We start from the raw sequence: 16555 nt of genomic DNA, 5'->3' as shown, positions 1-16555 counted from the left end.
ACAGGACCTTGCTTACCCATCTGACATTTTCTCTGAAATGTAGTATGGCCCATCCCCTATACCCCTCTCCTTCCTTCCTCTTCCCTACACCAGCCTTAACCCAGTTTGGCAGACCTAATTGCCAGTCCTCTCTATTACATTCAGTTTCCTATTGTGTTCAGTTCTGCCCAGAGTCTTGAGTTATACTGGGAAAATTATAGCATTATAGTTTGATTCTCTTGGGGAGGAATTCTTTTTTCTGAACCTTTGACTTTACCTTTTTCCTAGCTCCCCCAAAACCACTCACTTCCCCACACCAAGCACATATCAACTCAGACTGTGCAACTATCCTTCATTGGAGCCTCTCTCTTTACCAAAAAGAACCCAGCACGTGTACCCAGGATTGTTAATCCCCAGTAGTGAATACTTCTCCTTTTCAGATCTCAGCCAGAAAGACCAGCAAGGGCCTTACAAGTGAGTTATTGGCCACAGAGACTGGCTTCATGAAATTTAGTGATCAGGGAAGAGTGGTCTAGCTCTCCCATCACGTATGGAACCAAATTTGGGCTATTCCCAAGCCCTTCTCTCAAGCACATGGAGAAGAGTTTGCTAGGTGTGTAGTGAGAAATAATCTGTGAACATTCTGGCTGAGAAGAGCTAGTATTACCCAGTTAATTTCATTTGGAGATTTTAAGAGAAAAAACTCAAGGTCTCAAAATCTCAAAAAGCTGGCAGAAAAAAGTTCCCCTTGCGGAGTCAGAAGAAATTGGGCCACATCTATCACTAAGAGAGAGAAGTTGGAAGGAGCAAACTCTGCCAGGAATTGATTTAATGGTTGGGGTTAAAGGAGAGAGCTCAGAAGTGGTCTGGAGGTTACTGGGGAGAGAAATGAGTACTTCAATAAGAGGGAGCCCAGAACCAAGGTTTTGTCTTCACTTACTGCAATGCCTGATCATTGGGACTTTCCAAAACAAAACAAAAGCCACCTTCTCCACCCTTAGAAGACCAAGGGATTTGTACATGGGAAGTTTCTCAACAGTCTAACTTCCCTTGGCTTTCCAGAGCTCCGTCTGCTGCTGCCCACCCATGTCCAGCTTCCATGTCACTTCCCTCTGTCAACATCACCTCACTAAAGTCACTTACTGGAACTGGGATGTTTTGCTTGAACAAAGCCCCCTTAGACTGGATCACTGGGGCTGAGAGAGTAGTGAGTTGTGTTGAAACTCCCCAGTACAGCCCAGGGTCAACAGGACTTCCCAGAATCCACTGAGAATCTGGAAACGACCATGAAAGTCTTCTGAATGATTCACCCCAAAGTTTTGGCCTCATGACTCATGGCCTTAACCTCCTCCAGAATATGTAATGGACTGTGGGTTCACTTTGCCCATGGGCCTTCAGGGACAGAGTATGGTTGGGAAGGTCCTGAAAGGATCACACATATCTGGCATTGGGCAAGAAGGGGTGGATCTGGGGTGGATCTGAGGGTATTTGCAAGCTCTCCCCAGAGGAACTCACCCTCTCTGTCCTCTCTCTTTCCTCCTGTCACCTCACACTGACTGTCAACAATGTTTATTGATCTTCCATTGCCTCTCCTCCATGCTCTCACTACTGAACCTGCTTCCCGCCAGGCCAAACTAAGAAGATCCCTACTGAAGCTTCTGCTTTTCAGTGCCTAGACAATCCTCCTTCTTCTCTACCTCTTTCTCTCAACCATTCTGGGTAAGGTAGGTGTCAGGTGAGCAAGTTTAGAACAAACAAACAAATAGGATACCCAGTTAAAATGTGGATTTCAGATAAAGAATGAATATATTTTATTTTAGTATAAGTATGTCCCTTGCAATATTTGGGACATACCCTACACTAAAAAAGTCATTTGTTGTTCACCTGGAATTCACACCTAACTGGGCGTCCAGTCTTTTCTTTGACAACCCTACTAAGGAGACAAGGGCATTTGATCTCCTAGATGGTAAAGTGGAAGGATCATTGAGCTGATCCCCTTCTAGCCAGCAATCCCTCAAATCCTTAGAAATCTTGCTTGCATGGATCAATCTATTTCTCCCGCCTAGCTTCCCTGTTTCTCCCAGCTTAGGGCCAAATGTCCCTCTTTCTTTTGTAGGGAACATCAGTTTAACAGTGGGTGTGGGGTAGGTTAGAGGGTGGACCCAGGGGGTGGATAGGGAGTAAACTGAGCAAATGGGAGTCACCCATGCGATGGGAGTCTTCATTCTCTATGAGCTGTTTTCTTATTGAGCTCCTCAGCTCTCCATCCACCTTGGATAGCGACCGTAAAGCCTGCACCAGCAGAGCACGAGGCATAGGCTACTATGCCTCACGGGTGCAATCTCATTTAATACTCATAATGATCTACCAGAGAAATGGCAATCCCAACCCCACTTTACACATGAAGCTTGAGAAGCAGAGCAACTCAGCCACTGTCAGCTCACCCGTGAGTGGTCCATAAGGGATCCAAACCTGGTCTGCTTGCCAAGCCAAAGACCCAACACCATGGAAGGCTAGGAAGGCTCCAGATTAGGGGAAAAGGGCTCATTGGAATCCCAAAAAATTAAACAAAGCCATTTCCTTTGGATAAGCTCCTTTGGGGCACCAACACCAACACTTTACACTCCTGATAGCATTGTGTTTGTTTCAAGAATGTGAAAGCCGGGGTGGGCTGCCCCTGTGCCTAGCACAGCATTAACACCCAAGGACAGCTCAAAAAATAATATAATACGAAAGCTTAAAAAATGAAAAAATCGGATGTGTAACTTCATGAAATAGACAGAGAAAGTTATTTGTCAACACCACACAGAAAGTCAGGGAATGTGTCCAATGAATGTTAGTGCCCTCTTTTTCCACAACCAACCTCTAGCTGCCATGTTCCCTCATGGTCCTGCTTGCCCTCTCTTTCTTCCTTAATGTCTCAACTATCAGTCTCCATGACCCTCAACTTTCTCTCTAGAGAGAGCCTCCTGCTCCACCTACAGAATACCAGCGACAGGTTTTCTGAGAAGGGAGGCAGGGCTGCTGGGTGCTGAGAAGCAGGAAGGGCTGGCCATCGTCTCCCCCTGCGATGAACACCAGGTTGCCTACCTAAGACATTCATGCCGTCCTTGAACTCCAGGCCCTTCTTGATAACCACCTTCGCTTCCTCAGGTGCCTCTGTCACAGTCTCATTCAACAAGGAGATTACAGCATTGGTGGCATTGCCCTCCTCATCTGATGGAGGCGGCACCAAGACTTTCTTGGTCACCGTTTGAATCTAACGGAGTGGGGGAAAATAGAAACGTGAGAGGTTTATCACCCAAAGTCTAGCCACTTACATGTTTATAAAGTTCCCAGTATGTGAAAAAATAATTAAGAACTGTCAAAACAAGGTTACAAAGGTTGGGGAATATTTTATATGTCTGTGTTTAACAAAGTGACATTTTATGACACAAATATAGTGGGAAATGATTATTCTCATCACATGATAATTACAGGATTTATAACTTTCATTTGTAATGTGGTGTGATCCAGTAATGGGACGCACACTTCAAGGTGGGGGACAGACGTCTACTTCTTACATTCCCATGATGGTAGCCCTGCATCTTGGAGACAACATCCGACATCCAACATGGATGCTCTTCATAATGGCGAAACTAATTGGATGACCCTTCTTGCCCCTTGGGAGGGGCCTTGGATCTGGTCAAGAGTAGGAGAGTAAGGGTCTATGCAGGGATCAGATGAGGCCTCATGGTCCACCTGCTTTGCTCCTTCCTCTCTGGTTCCTGTCTGGCAGAGTCTTCACAGACCCACTCATTTGGGCTCCTTCCAGAATCATGCTCTGCTGAGCATCTCCATCTGATCACCAGATGTACTAGCAGACAGCAGCTACAATGACAGGGATGTTGGCTTATATTTCAGATCAAAATGTAAGGAAAGAAGACACCCACTCCTTCTAGACAGTGATGCCAAGCCTTGCTCAATGTTTCCCAAGGATCTCCGTGGAAATGGCCTCCCAAGAACCTCTCATGCTATTCCTCGACATCTGTGACATCCATTCTATTTTTAAAGGTGCCAGGCACCCTGCATGCAGAGTGCTGTGAAAATTCACATCGGAGCCCCGAGAAACAATACCTCCAAGAGTATTAAAATAGAACTCATGCAGAATCCTAGAATGTCAGTGCTGGTATATAGTAGACAACAGATGGCTGAACCCTGAATAGATACGGAAGGGGAGGCATGGGGAACTCAAATGACTTGTCAATCAATAGAGCTCTTGGCAGAACTGGGACCTGAACTCAGAGTGCCTGAGCACCACTGAATTCTTCTATTCCCTAAGCTCCACGGTCCCAGTTCACTGTGGCGGGGCCAAACGGTGAGCAATGCCAAACTGACCATTGTCCAAAGTGGGAGAAAAGCAGGATATGCTCTGTTCTAGCCTGACCACCTGCACCTGTGCAGGGAGGGAGGAAGCTCAGCCTGAGTGTGCAAGGGGAGAACAGGAAGCTCATGGTCCCCTTGACCTGGGCAATGTCAGCATGAAGAAAGAACACAGGAACCATCCAAAGGGAGGCTTCTGGGAGCAAGAGAGTTACGCTCCCAGGGGAAATGGGAAGACCAGAAGCCAACTGGGGACCTGTCCTTGGAATATTAAAGAAGCCAAGCCTTGAGTTCAAAAGACTAGTGGCCCTGGTGGTAAATAAACAGTGGCTCTCAGGGTCAAGTGTGCACCTGCCATCTATCATCTCTTCTGTCAACAGTAACCCCTCAAGGCTCCAGGGCTAACTACCTGCAGGGCAGACAGATAGCTAGTTGCTGAAGCGGGATTCAGGGTGAAGCATGTCTGACTCCAAAATCAGCTTCTAAACAGCACAGTCCAGTGGCTTAAGTTTCAGGCAAGTTGCTAGGGATACAGGAACATGGGCCTGGTTTCTGCCGGAGTTCTTGATCTGGGCCTACCTGGGTTGGACAGCGCCATCTAGGTGCCAACTCCAGTCTACCCAAGTCCAAACCACCAGGGTCTCTCACCTTAGAACGTGGAAAAGCCTGCTCACTGCTATTCCCACCAGCCTTCTAGTCTACCTGCAAACACCAGGTAAGTCCAGCTCCCCAGAGCTCTGTCTACATCTAAAGCTGCCGGGTTGATTTCTTAAAAATAGAAAAACAGTGTCTCCCTGTGCCTAAAACTCTCTTAGAATAAGTTCCTGAGACTGGCCGTGGCCTACCAGGTCCTGGCTGAGCTGGGCTTTGCTTCGCCCAGCTCACTCTACCTCCCACACACTGTCCTTCCTTCTCTCTGAGGGCAACACCTCTGGACAGGCTCCGCCCCCAGTCCCCAGCAGCTCCGCCCCATCCTCAGCCTAGCTCAGTTTGTCCCTCACTCTTTCAGCTCAGGTGTCTCTCACAGTTACTGCAGAGCACCTCATCCTGCCTCCGGTGCTCAGAGAGCACTTACCTTAATTTTTTTAATAGCTTGTGTATGTACGTGATGTTTGTTCTGGTCTGTGTTCCCCACTCCCTGAATGTAAGGTCCCCTGGGCAGGGACCCAGAGTGTCTCGTTGCCCGTGGCGTCCCCTGCATAGTAGGGAGCCTGGCACCCAGGAGGTGCCCACAAGTGCGGAGTAGATGAGTGAACTGGATTCCCAGGAAGAGAAAACCCACATAGTCCCTGTCACTGGGTTGGATTCCTGTGGTCTGGCCGCAACTGACTGCCCATTGCTGTCCTGGAAACCTCGGCTTGGGTCACCTCCCTGCTCTGTAAGACACGGGGCCTGCCACCTGGGGGAAGGCAGCCTCTGCTCTGGGGATGTGCACCTTCCTCTTTCCACCCCTGTGTCTAACTCTGATCGTGAAGGCCCCCCACACCCAAGACGGGCTTTTCTTCATCACTTCCAGCTGTATCCCAAGGGCACAGAAGGCACCCCTCAGGCACCATTTCTCTCTGGCATTGCAATGTCACCGTATGATGATTCCCTTTCTCTGGGTCCTCTTCGAGGTCCTCCTGAGTCCCTGGATGGTTCCTTGTTTAAGACCCCTTTCCTCTAGGCTGCCTGAAGTCCAGCTTAAGGAATCTGCATGCTCCCTTGCCCTGAGGTAGATGAATGACCTACACAGGGTGCCCAGGTGGTACAGTCAGGTAAGCATCCGACTCGGGTTTTGGTTCAGGCCATGATCTCAGGGTCATGAGATGGAGCCTTGTGTGGGTCTTTGCACTCAGCGTGGGAGTCTGCTTGAGATTCTCTCTCCCTCTCCTTCTGCCCCTCCTGCTCCTGCTCTCTCTCTCTCTAAAATAAATAAATCATTTAAAAAAATTCTACTGAATTTTTCCTCTGATTATCCTAACTCCAAAGGGACAGTGACCCTGGGCTTTGCTGGGGGACGAAGGGTTCATTCCTCATGAATGTTCCCAGCGGGGGCAGGGAGGGGGTGTCGCAGGAGGGGGCAGGGAGGGGAACAGCTCAGCCCTCAGTGGTCCTGCAGCGGACAGCTCCAAGCTGAGACCGCCTACTGACCAGACAGGTCACTGAGTGCGAGCACGGCTCACCGCAGCCCAGAGCAACAGCTCCAGGGGCATGCCTACTTCAATACTCCCCTGTCGAGGGCACCAAAGGGGGTGTCCTTGTATGGAACATGGACACGACAGGGCCCAAGAAGGAAGCCCCGATCCCTACCTCCCCAGTTCCACAGCAACACTTCCACAGTGCTCTTTTCAGAATGTTAACAACAGACGGGGCACCCGCTTACATCTCGCTCTCCAAAGCAGGAGAATGCATCTTTCTAAGTGGGCTGGCAGAGGTCCAAGTCCACTCTACAGAGGGAGTGCCAGAAAGCACCCTTCCTCTGCTGCTGCTCTTCCCTTCCCAGCCAACCTCCTGGGCTGAAATGATTTCTTTTACTTTAGTCATCATCATTATTTATTTATTTATTTATTTATTTATTTATTATTTATAGATTTTATTTATTTATGTGACAGACAGAGATCACAAGTAGGCAGAGAGGCAGGCAGAGAGAGAGGAGGAAGCAGGCTCCCTGCTGAGCAGAGAGGAGCTCTATCCCAGGACCCTGGGACCATGACCTGAGCCGAAGGCAGAGGCTTTAACCAATCAGTATTTTTTTTTTAATGGAAACTTTTGGTTTTGCTTTTTATTGTTTTCTTAAATTTTATTTTATTTTTGTTTTTTACTGGAGTAGAGCTGACAACAAGATTACTTTAGTTTCAGGTATACAACATAGTGACCAGACAAGTCGGTCCGTTAGACCATGCTCACCCCAAGGGCAGCTGCCCTCCATCACCACACAACTCTACTACAGTAGCACTGACTCTATTCCCTCCACTGTGCCCTTCATCCCTGTGACTTGCTCAGTCCATTAACTGGAAGCCTATGTATCTGTCTCCCCTCGGCCCATGTTGTCCATCCCCTTCCCTCTACCAACCATCGGTTTGTTCTCTGTATTTATAAGTCTGCTTCTGCTTTTTGCTTGTTTGTTTATTTGTTTGTCTTGTTTTTTAGATTGCACCTATAAGTGAAATCATATGGTATTTGTCTTTCTCTGATTGATTTCCCTTAGCATCATACCCTCCAGGTCCATTCATGTTGTTACAAATGGCAACATCTCATTCTTTTTGAAGGCTGAGTAATATTCCATTGTGTATATATACACATATCTTCTTTTCTTTTTAATTTTATTTATTTATTTATCAGAGAGAGAGAGCAAGTGAGCAAAAGAGCACAAGCAGGGCTGTGGGAGAGAGAGAAGGAGACTCCCCATCGAGCAGGAAGTCCGATGCTGGACTTGATCCCAGAACCCTGGGATCATGACCTGAGCCGAAGGCAGACGCTTAACCAACTGAGCTACCCAGGCGCCCCTATACACATCTTCTTTATCCGGGAAATGCGTTTCTTTAACATAGTGCCATGCTATGGTGCCAGCAGACTGGCATCAGAAATCAGAGAACACATCCTAACCCAGAGTCATTTGGGCTCCCCAGTGATTGGCAACAGTATTTTCGGGGCAGCTGGGAAGGCAAACTATTCCTCCAGGCTGCCTCTTTGTTGAGTTCATTTTTCTGCACTTTCCCGGAAATGACTGAAGGAGGGTCTTTGGTTCTAGTTGACTTGCTCCCTCGGTTACTGGGAACTGGAGTATATTCTAACCTAACCTGACCTTGGGGCTAGACAACAGACTGGTGAGTGGGGCCTTGGCGGCTCTCACAGTGGCTCCGCTCAGCAGAATCATCCATTTTTTAAGAATCATAATGCTTTAAAAAATTGATCTTCCTGTATGCACTTGGTGGGAATAGACATTAGTACAAACTTTTGTAGAGCCATTTTGCAACATCCAGCAAATCTGAAATATGAAACTCTTTGGCAAGACATAAGTGCCCAAGAATTTATTTTTTAGATATACTACACAGTCATGAAAAGAGAGAGAGAGATAATGCTAAACCTCGTTAAATAAAAAGCAAGTGTAATGCGGCATGGGTAATGCAGTTCCCTCGGGTGGATTTTTTTTTTTTTTAAGATTATGCATATATGCAGTTGAGTATCTGACCCTTGTCTGGGCTCAGGTCATGATCTCGGGGTTGTAAGATCCATTCGCATGTTGGACTTCGAGCTCAGCACAGAGTCTGCTGGTGTCTCTCTCCCCCTCTGCCCTCCCTGTGCTCGCACACGCTCTCTCACTCTCTCCTGCTCTCTCTTGCTCTACAATAAATAAATCTTAAAAAAAAAAAAAAGATGTTGCACACATCATACTATATATTCAGGAGGAAACAAAATTCCCAGCATAACTAGTTCTAAGGACCAGAAGTGAGGACTTGACTCCTTACGTGCGTCTAGACTGTTTAAACTTTTTACAACCCTCGTGTATTACTTCCACAATTTGAAAAATACCCATTCCCTGGGCCCACACTAGAGATTCTGACTCTGTAGGTCATGTGTATTTTTTAAATCTACCCCTTGCAGTTTTGCTATACTACCAACACTGAGACCCACTCGGCATTCTAGAGTGTTGTGAGCAAAAGTGATAAAAATGCGTCTTTGAGGGGTGCCTGGGTGGCTCAGTGGGTTAAAGCCTCTGCCTTTGGCTCAGGTCATGGTCTCAGGGTCCTGGGATCGAGCCCTGCATCGGGCTCTCTGCTCAGCAGGGAGCCTGCTTCCCCCCAACACTCTGCCCGCCTCTCTGCCTACTTGTGATCTCTGTCTGTCATATAAATAAATAATTTTTTTTAAATGTGTCTTTGGACAACATGCAGAGGGGAACTACAAACAAGGAAAGAGGTAACAGGGGGAAAAAAAAAAAGGTAAGAAAGGGGAATCCCAGAGCAAAGAGATGTTAAGTGAGCTGGAAAAAAAAAAAAAAAAAGAAGGTTAATAACAAAACAAAACAAAACAAAAACTAAATAAATAAATAAACATAACTTTAATCCCAAAATCCTGCTGCAAATCATCTCAAACAAGCTCTAGAGAGAGAGGTAATTAAATATAAGGAAATGACTCCCCAGAGCTGGTTCACTGAAACACTCTCCAAGTTACAATCTTGCTCACTTAGGAGGCTGAAGGGGCATATAGCATTGGAATGTTGGGTTACCTGTTGAAAACAGGCCTGGACCAGGTTTTCAGGAAAGAGATTGCGAATAAGGTCCAGGAAGGCATCCAGGCTGGACACTTCATCATTCTTCTTCCCTGGCCCCAGCTGCTTCTTGAGTTTGGGATTTCCTGGGTGGATCGCCAAGACCAGGATGACCCCCAGCACCGCAGCAATGATGGTTGTGGACATGTAATACACCATGGCTCTCGTCCCCAGGCGCCCACTGGCTTTAGCATCCAGGCCCGACAACCCTGCATTGAAAAGACATTGGAAAGAGGACTCCTGTGATGTCTCTGTTAACTGCCCATCTCTGCATCCCCGTAACACTGCTCTGTATTACTCAGATGCATTCGTGGTTGATTACGGCTGCTGCTACTGAAGATTCCAATCCTACAGTTTACAGTTTGATCCGCCAAGGACATTTTTGAGGTTCTAGAGAACTGTGGAGAGTTGACGATCTCTTCTTCCAAGTTTATAAACCTGATCTCTCTCGTTCAGAGTTTATAAACTGACCGGTAACTACTTTTCGTCAGTCTGCAATAGTGAGTTAAAGTTGAATATATTCCATTTTTAATTCCGAGATGATGTCCTTCCCATTTATTTGGTATTAAGACATCTTTTCTTTATGAAGTGACGGTGCTAGTACCTGCTGGTTTTTACTTCATTGTTGTTATTAATGTCCTCACTTTAAAAAAAAAAATGAAAAGCTGGTAGGCCTGGTGATTGATATCAAGAGTCTAGCCTAGTGATCTAGCACAGCCCTTATTCCTTCAAGGTGAAGCACAAAATGTAGGTGGAGACCTACATCTTCCAACCTAGTGCAGGGATTAGAGAACACAAAGATGGGACTTTGTCTATACTGTGGGAGGTCCTGTGATTGCTGGAGGAAATTCCAAGCCAAGTCACAAAAACTCCTACCTTCACTGGGTTTTTTCCCAGTTGTTTCTTCTAGTTTTCTACTTCCTGGTTTCAGTTTCTGCTTTTACTAGACAAGAGAGATTGTAGCCCTAGCTGTGGGGGAGGAAGTCATTGGTATGAACTTTCCTGAATTGAGCTGACCCGCATTTGAGCCACTTCTCCTTACAACCAAAAGTCGGATTCTGGCCAACAGATGCTCATTTTCCTGGCCAGCTTGCCCTATCTATGTTCGGTTAAATGGGCACGGAGAACATTTTCTCTGGTTTGCAAAGAAGCCTTAAGAGGACAGTACAGTGTCACTCAGTCTGGGCTGAATAATGAGACCTTGCATTCACCGGGCTCACTGGTCAACCAGAGACTCTGGAAAAACAGGCTTAGCATCTGAATCTCTCGGTGTTTCCAGGTCTCACTTTCCTCATAAGGTGGAGAGTCCAGAGGGACAGCTTTCTCAAGGTCACCCAGATGGCACCCAAATAGCAATCAAAGCCTAGCTTTGGGGGTGCCTGGGTGGCTCAGTGGGTTAAGCCTCTGCCTCCAGCTCAGGTCATGATCTCAGGGTCTTGGGATTGAGCCCCGCATTGGGCTCTCTGCTCAGCAGGGAGCCTGCTTCCCCCTCTCTCTCTCTGCCTGCCTCTCTGGCTACTCATGATCTCTCTCTCTCTGTCAAATAAATAAAATCTTTAAAAAAAAAAACAAAACAAAAAAACTTAGCTTTCATCCTTAACTCCAAGCTCAGTCTCTAAACTCCATGAATTTATACCCTATTCAAGCAATATTTGGTAAGGAAAAAACTGCCAGTATAAGCCCATAGAAGCAAACAAATTCTTTCAAATAAAACAATTCTTTCAGCCCAAAACAAACAAACATGACCTATACATTAAGGGTGCTTTTCTCAAAAACCTCAAAGGGTTTCATATCTAATCTTTATTTTATTTTTAATACCCACTTCCCTCTATACCCAGTTAAACAGTTAAGAGAAAATTTCCTTTCCTATTTGTTACTTTTATTTATCAATATCTGAGCCAAGTTTAATTTGGAAAATTAAAAAAGTATACATTCAAAATTAAAACCTCTATTGTTTGTTTATCATCACTTTTAACATGGCTGTTTCCCTTTCATCTTTTATTGTTAGACAGAGAAATGGTCAGACTGACCAATAGATGGAAAACTTTTTTTTTTTTTTAGGATCGAAAATCTCCTTTTGAGAGACAGGAAAACCAAGGCTCTGAAATAAAATGACACAGATCATCCCAATTATTCATTCCACCAAACTGAGATTCAATGGTCCATCAACAAGCCAGAGCATGGGTGTGATTCCCTGTGGCCAGGCACCAGAGAGATGGTCTTACCTGTGATTAAGCTGGAGATGATGAGAGGCAGGATAAGCATTTTTAACATCCTCATGAGTATATCCCCTGGAAAGGCTATTAACATGACCACATCAGGGTGGAGAGGAGATGCCAAGCGAAGAAGGCCTCCACACACTGCCCCCAGGATGACACCTAGAAGGGAGAAGGGGGGAATATCTGAGTTCATGTTTTGCCTGAGTCAAATGAATAGCTCTAGGGATTCAGTCACATTGACCTTTCTCATACCTCTCTGTTATTGGATGATGAATAACACGTTACGAAAATACCATTATATAAGTCAAGTTGATTTTAATGACTAGGGAGAGAATATTGTGTACCTCTGTCTATTCTGACAAGCAGCACTGGGAGGGTCTAGGAGGTCCTTCTCTCCTTGACTTGACTAACTTCTTTGAGGATACTGTTCATTTGTATCCTCAGAGATCAGCAGCAGAAATAATCCCTCACATACTGCCAGATACTGCTTCCCCTTCTCCCAGCCTCAGCCTGGCCAGTGGCATGGCGCTTCATGTATTCTAACTGCATACCAGATAAAAGGAACGTTTGATCTACCAAGCTGGTTGTGAGTTCCCTTTCTCCTTCTACTTTCTTTGGCTCCCAAAGATTTCCCCTTGGTTCATCCTTAAGAAGTTTTGTCCTTGACTTCTATGTTCTTTTACATAATCTCTAGACTCGCCTTTGTGGGAGACTTTTATGGGAGATTAGGGGGCGTCTCTCAAAGTGTATAATTTGGGAAGAAACAATGTGGGCAGAGTTGCTGGTGGGAGCCTTTCACTTTGCATACTCGGGGATTCCACAAGACAAACCAGGTATCTGCAAACAGGCAGCCGATATCAAAGATCTTGTAGAAACCACAAATCAGGTCAGACATAGCACAACTAGCTGAGAGGGAGGGGGTAGTTCCTAGGTCCATGAACTGGGGTGTTAACTCCAGGGGTGTGCAGGGAGCACTGTGGTCAAAAGCCTGATCTTTTTTTTTTACTTTTGCAGGAGGAAAACATACTTCTTGATGACCTACGAGGAGTGAAATCTCTTTATGTGGAAGGTAAGCTTTGGAAACCCCTACCACACTTCTGTCTTCTTTCATTAAGTGAACTGAACTGTGGCAAGCCTGCAGTTCTGACCCAGGTCCACTGATGTCCAGGATGATAGACTCAGAGGAGGAGAAGCCAGGTTGCTGAGTGGGGAAAGGGTTGGAGATGAGGAGTTGTTCATTGCTTCTGTGTGTAGCCTAGGAGAGAGCTGAAGAACAAGGTGGGATGAAGAGAGGAAATGGTGTGGTTGTCATTTCAAGACCGGGCAACTTGCCTGCTTTTCAACAAACCCTGGTTGAAAACCCAAGATGAAGGTTGTGTCAACAGTCACACCAAAGGACAACCACAGCCCAGGCGAGGTCTGAGGCAGAGGAATCAGAATTTGGAGGAGAATCCTCTTCCAGCCTGACCTCATTCACTAACATGCTAGACTAATCTAAGGTAATGGGGTGTTTATAGGCTAGACCTCAGGAGCCCCCTTCATGGGGTTTTCAGCACCAGCTGCCTTTATCTTCAGGCAGGTATTCCTCTAAATGTGCTCTGCCGACCATCTGCTTAGGAATAACCTAGAAGGTCTGTTAAGACACAGATTCCAAGACCTCACGGCAGATGGCCCAAAGTCTCCATGTGCAGGGCTGGGAATCTGTGTGTTAATGTACTCATGGGAAGTTGTAAGGACCACTAGAATCCCAAGGAAGAAAAATGCATGGCTGGGGCAGGTGAGGGGACCATTATGCCATCAAGGCAGCTGTGCCTGGGCAAAGGAGGCCTTAGGGAAGGCATGAGGCTTTCATCCTGCAGCAGGGCTGGCTGTGCGACCCAGCTTCCACCCAGAGCCAGGAGAGAGACAGGGAGGAGGGAAGGCCCCCGTCACCTACCAAACACGGTCAGCGTGAGCAGGAGATTCTTCCCCAGCTTGTCACACAGACGTAGGCCGAGGTGTCGCTGCTTGGGCTCCTCCGAGCTGAGATGGTTGTCGTGCATTCGGACTTCCACCTGCTTGGGCATGTTGTTGGCACTGCAATGGAAGCACAAGGAGTGGTGAGAGCTCACTGGGTGCCACCCAGATACAGTCAGAGGCGCTCGGGCAATAGCAGGTGAAACAGGCCTTCCCCCCAGACACAGCGGGGTATCTGGAACCAGGGGTAGGAAAATAAAAACCAGAGCAACTCAGGGTACTCTGAATTACAGTTGGCCTGTAAGCAGGACACCAGGACACACTGAACACCCACTTGCCGGGCACATCTATCCCTACCATCTTGGATCATCATGGTAAACAAAAGGCATACCAGCAGGGGGCTCCCGGGAGGCTCAGTAGGTTAAGCGTCTGCCTTTGGCTCATATCATGATCTCAGGGTCCTGGCATCAAACCCTGCGGCCCACTCCCTGCTCAGTGGGTAGTCTGCTTCTCCCACTCCTTCTGTCCCTCCTCTTCCCCCCCGCCCACCGTCTGTCTCAATTAAAAAAATAAAATATTTTTTAAAAAGACATACCACAAGCAGTGGTAAGGATTTTGTCTAAGAGTTGCCCACCACAGTAACTCTGAGAGGCAAGAATCTCTGCCCTGTTTTCCAGAAAGTAACTTCCTCAGGGTCACAGTTTATAAGAAATGGAGATATAAACCCAGATATGACTGCCTCCAAAACCTGAGCTCTTCCATTCTTGGATCAATGGCAAAGAGGTGATGTTGAATGATCTGAATCAGATCTGAGGTCAGAGGAGTCATGACCTAAATCTTGCCACATTAAAATGCCTCTGAGCTCAAGTCTTCCCCATCCTGGTCATGCCAAAGTCATCAGTGTGGGTAGGCCAAGCAGGGCTGCGCTAAGCTGCCCGCATCATGCTACATAGCGTCCAAGAAGGATGGCTTTAAGAAGCACATGATCCCTTCATCCTTCAAGGCAGCCCAGCCCTTTTCCAGATAAACCCCATGTGAACCCAAACCACGGTGAGGGTCTGCAATGGAACCCTTGATGGGGTAGTAAGCACCCTACCTCTTTTTCCAGCTTTGCCATTTGCCAGGCCAATAAGATTTCAAATTTAAGCTTGGAGTTTGACATAGAAAGGCCTTTTTTTTTTTTTTTTTTTTTACTTTGACAACTTAAGACACTTTTGTCAGCTGCCATTTCCAATCACCATCATGTGATTACAAATTTTTTAGCCATCTTTAACACCTAGAAAGATGGGTCACAGTCTCCGACTAAATGGCAACACCTTCCAAGATGGGAGGGTGTAAGCCTTATCCCGACGTTCTCACCACAGACTGGAAAAGCTTTCTTTGGGGACCATTATCAATCTGCAAACCTGTGGTTTAGAATCACTGGTTGTAATAGAAATAGCGTGGGTTTTGTAAACAGGGAACGTGGGATTCAAATCGTGCCTCCATCGCTTGCAAGCTGTGTGGTGTGTAGAAAGAAGGCCTTGATGCCTCGCTTGTGGAAATGAACATTACAATGTATGTTAGGGGCCTGCCATAGCACCGGCGTCTGTGGTCCCTTCATGCAGGGAGCATGGACACACACAGTCTTCATCAAGTTCATGACAAGGGTGACACGTAACTCAAAGGACCTACTTATTTGCACCTCCATCCCAGCAAGATGCTGAGCTTAGCTCCCAGAGTCTCAGATTGAAGACCAAGGACACAAGCACATCTACTTAATTTTTTATAACAGGCTGCTTAATATACTTGCTACCAAAATACTTTGAAATTAGGAATGATGTTTCCTGGTCTGGTTAGAGTACCCAACTGAAACTCTTAGTCCAAAATATAAGCATCTTGGTCTCCCCATAGTGGCTCATCTGGTTCGTTTGGGGCCAACCTCGACTAGCTGACATGTGTGCACTAACGATCTCTCAGAAAGTAGGACAGAACGGCTCACAGCAAGCAGATGAGGGCCAATCTGGTCAGCAAGCAACAAATAGCACTTCCTCTAATCACTAAGCGAAACAGACAGGAAGGCTCTTTGGACGACACAGCAGAGGAAAATGATCAAAACGATCTTTTTTAACACGGATAGACCACGTTTCGATGTTTCCATTGGGATCTTTTGATATTTTTAAACACGTCTCTAGCCAGTCATCTGAAGCTCTAAATCAAGAAATAGCCAAAAAAGAAGGGGGGCCATGTGTGTTTCAGAATTAGAGAAGGGATCCGTCAGCCAGCCTTTGGCAATGCGCGGCATCCCCTGGAGACTGTATTCCCCAGCCTTCTGCTTCAACTGAAGCCATTTTGCCACTGATGTTAGACTCGGGCACATAGTTGGTATTTAAGTGAGACTAATAAGTATTTACACCAAACGTTCTGGCAAATTCCATAGGATATAACAAAAGTATCAGGCATCGACACAGCCATGTTGTAGTGGAAACAGACAGATACTGGTTTAACACATGCACTCAGTCCAGCAGTCGGCTTGGGGGCCTGTGGCGCATGATCCTTGGTCTGATTCTCAGGCTGTGACAAATGTCCCTGCAACCCTGAGTCAAAAACCAGCCACATCAAAGGAGCAGCGCCAAAATGCCATGAACCCACATGTATTTACTGAGAGGATTCCCATGACGTCCTCAGCCCCGCCCTCCCCACACTTGAAATGAAACAAATGCTCCAGGCTCATAGGAGTCCGTGACATCTGCACGTAGAGAATGATTTGTAAATTACTTCAGGATCCCAGCCTGCATCTAGGAAC

General features: G+C 46.6%; 1 protein-coding gene across 1 annotated transcript in view; it reads right to left on the bottom strand.

Moving 5' to 3' along the window:
- LOC111149732 (solute carrier family 1 member 2) overlaps window positions 1–13886 on the bottom strand; it is a 48749-nt gene extending 34863 nt beyond the window's left edge. The window contains exons 1-4 of the mRNA XM_022506975.1: window positions 13751–13886; window positions 11821–11973; window positions 9554–9804; window positions 3070–3238 (exon numbers count right to left, since the gene is read on the bottom strand). Of these exons, the coding sequence (XP_022362683.1) occupies window positions 3070–3238; window positions 9554–9804; window positions 11821–11973; window positions 13751–13880 (703 nt within the window). The 5' untranslated portion in view covers window positions 13881–13886. The remainder of the gene's footprint in view (window positions 1–3069; window positions 3239–9553; window positions 9805–11820; window positions 11974–13750) is intronic.
- Between the last annotated feature and the right edge of the window lie 2669 nt (window positions 13887–16555).

This window comes from Enhydra lutris, unplaced genomic scaffold (genome assembly GCF_002288905.1).
Source record: "Enhydra lutris kenyoni isolate GAN:26980312 unplaced genomic scaffold, ASM228890v2 scaffoldscaffold22, whole genome shotgun sequence".
Lineage (NCBI taxonomy): Eukaryota > Metazoa > Chordata > Mammalia > Carnivora > Mustelidae > Enhydra > Enhydra lutris.
Note: the sequence above shows the minus strand (reverse complement) of the source record. Positions and strands in the feature narration are given on the sequence as shown.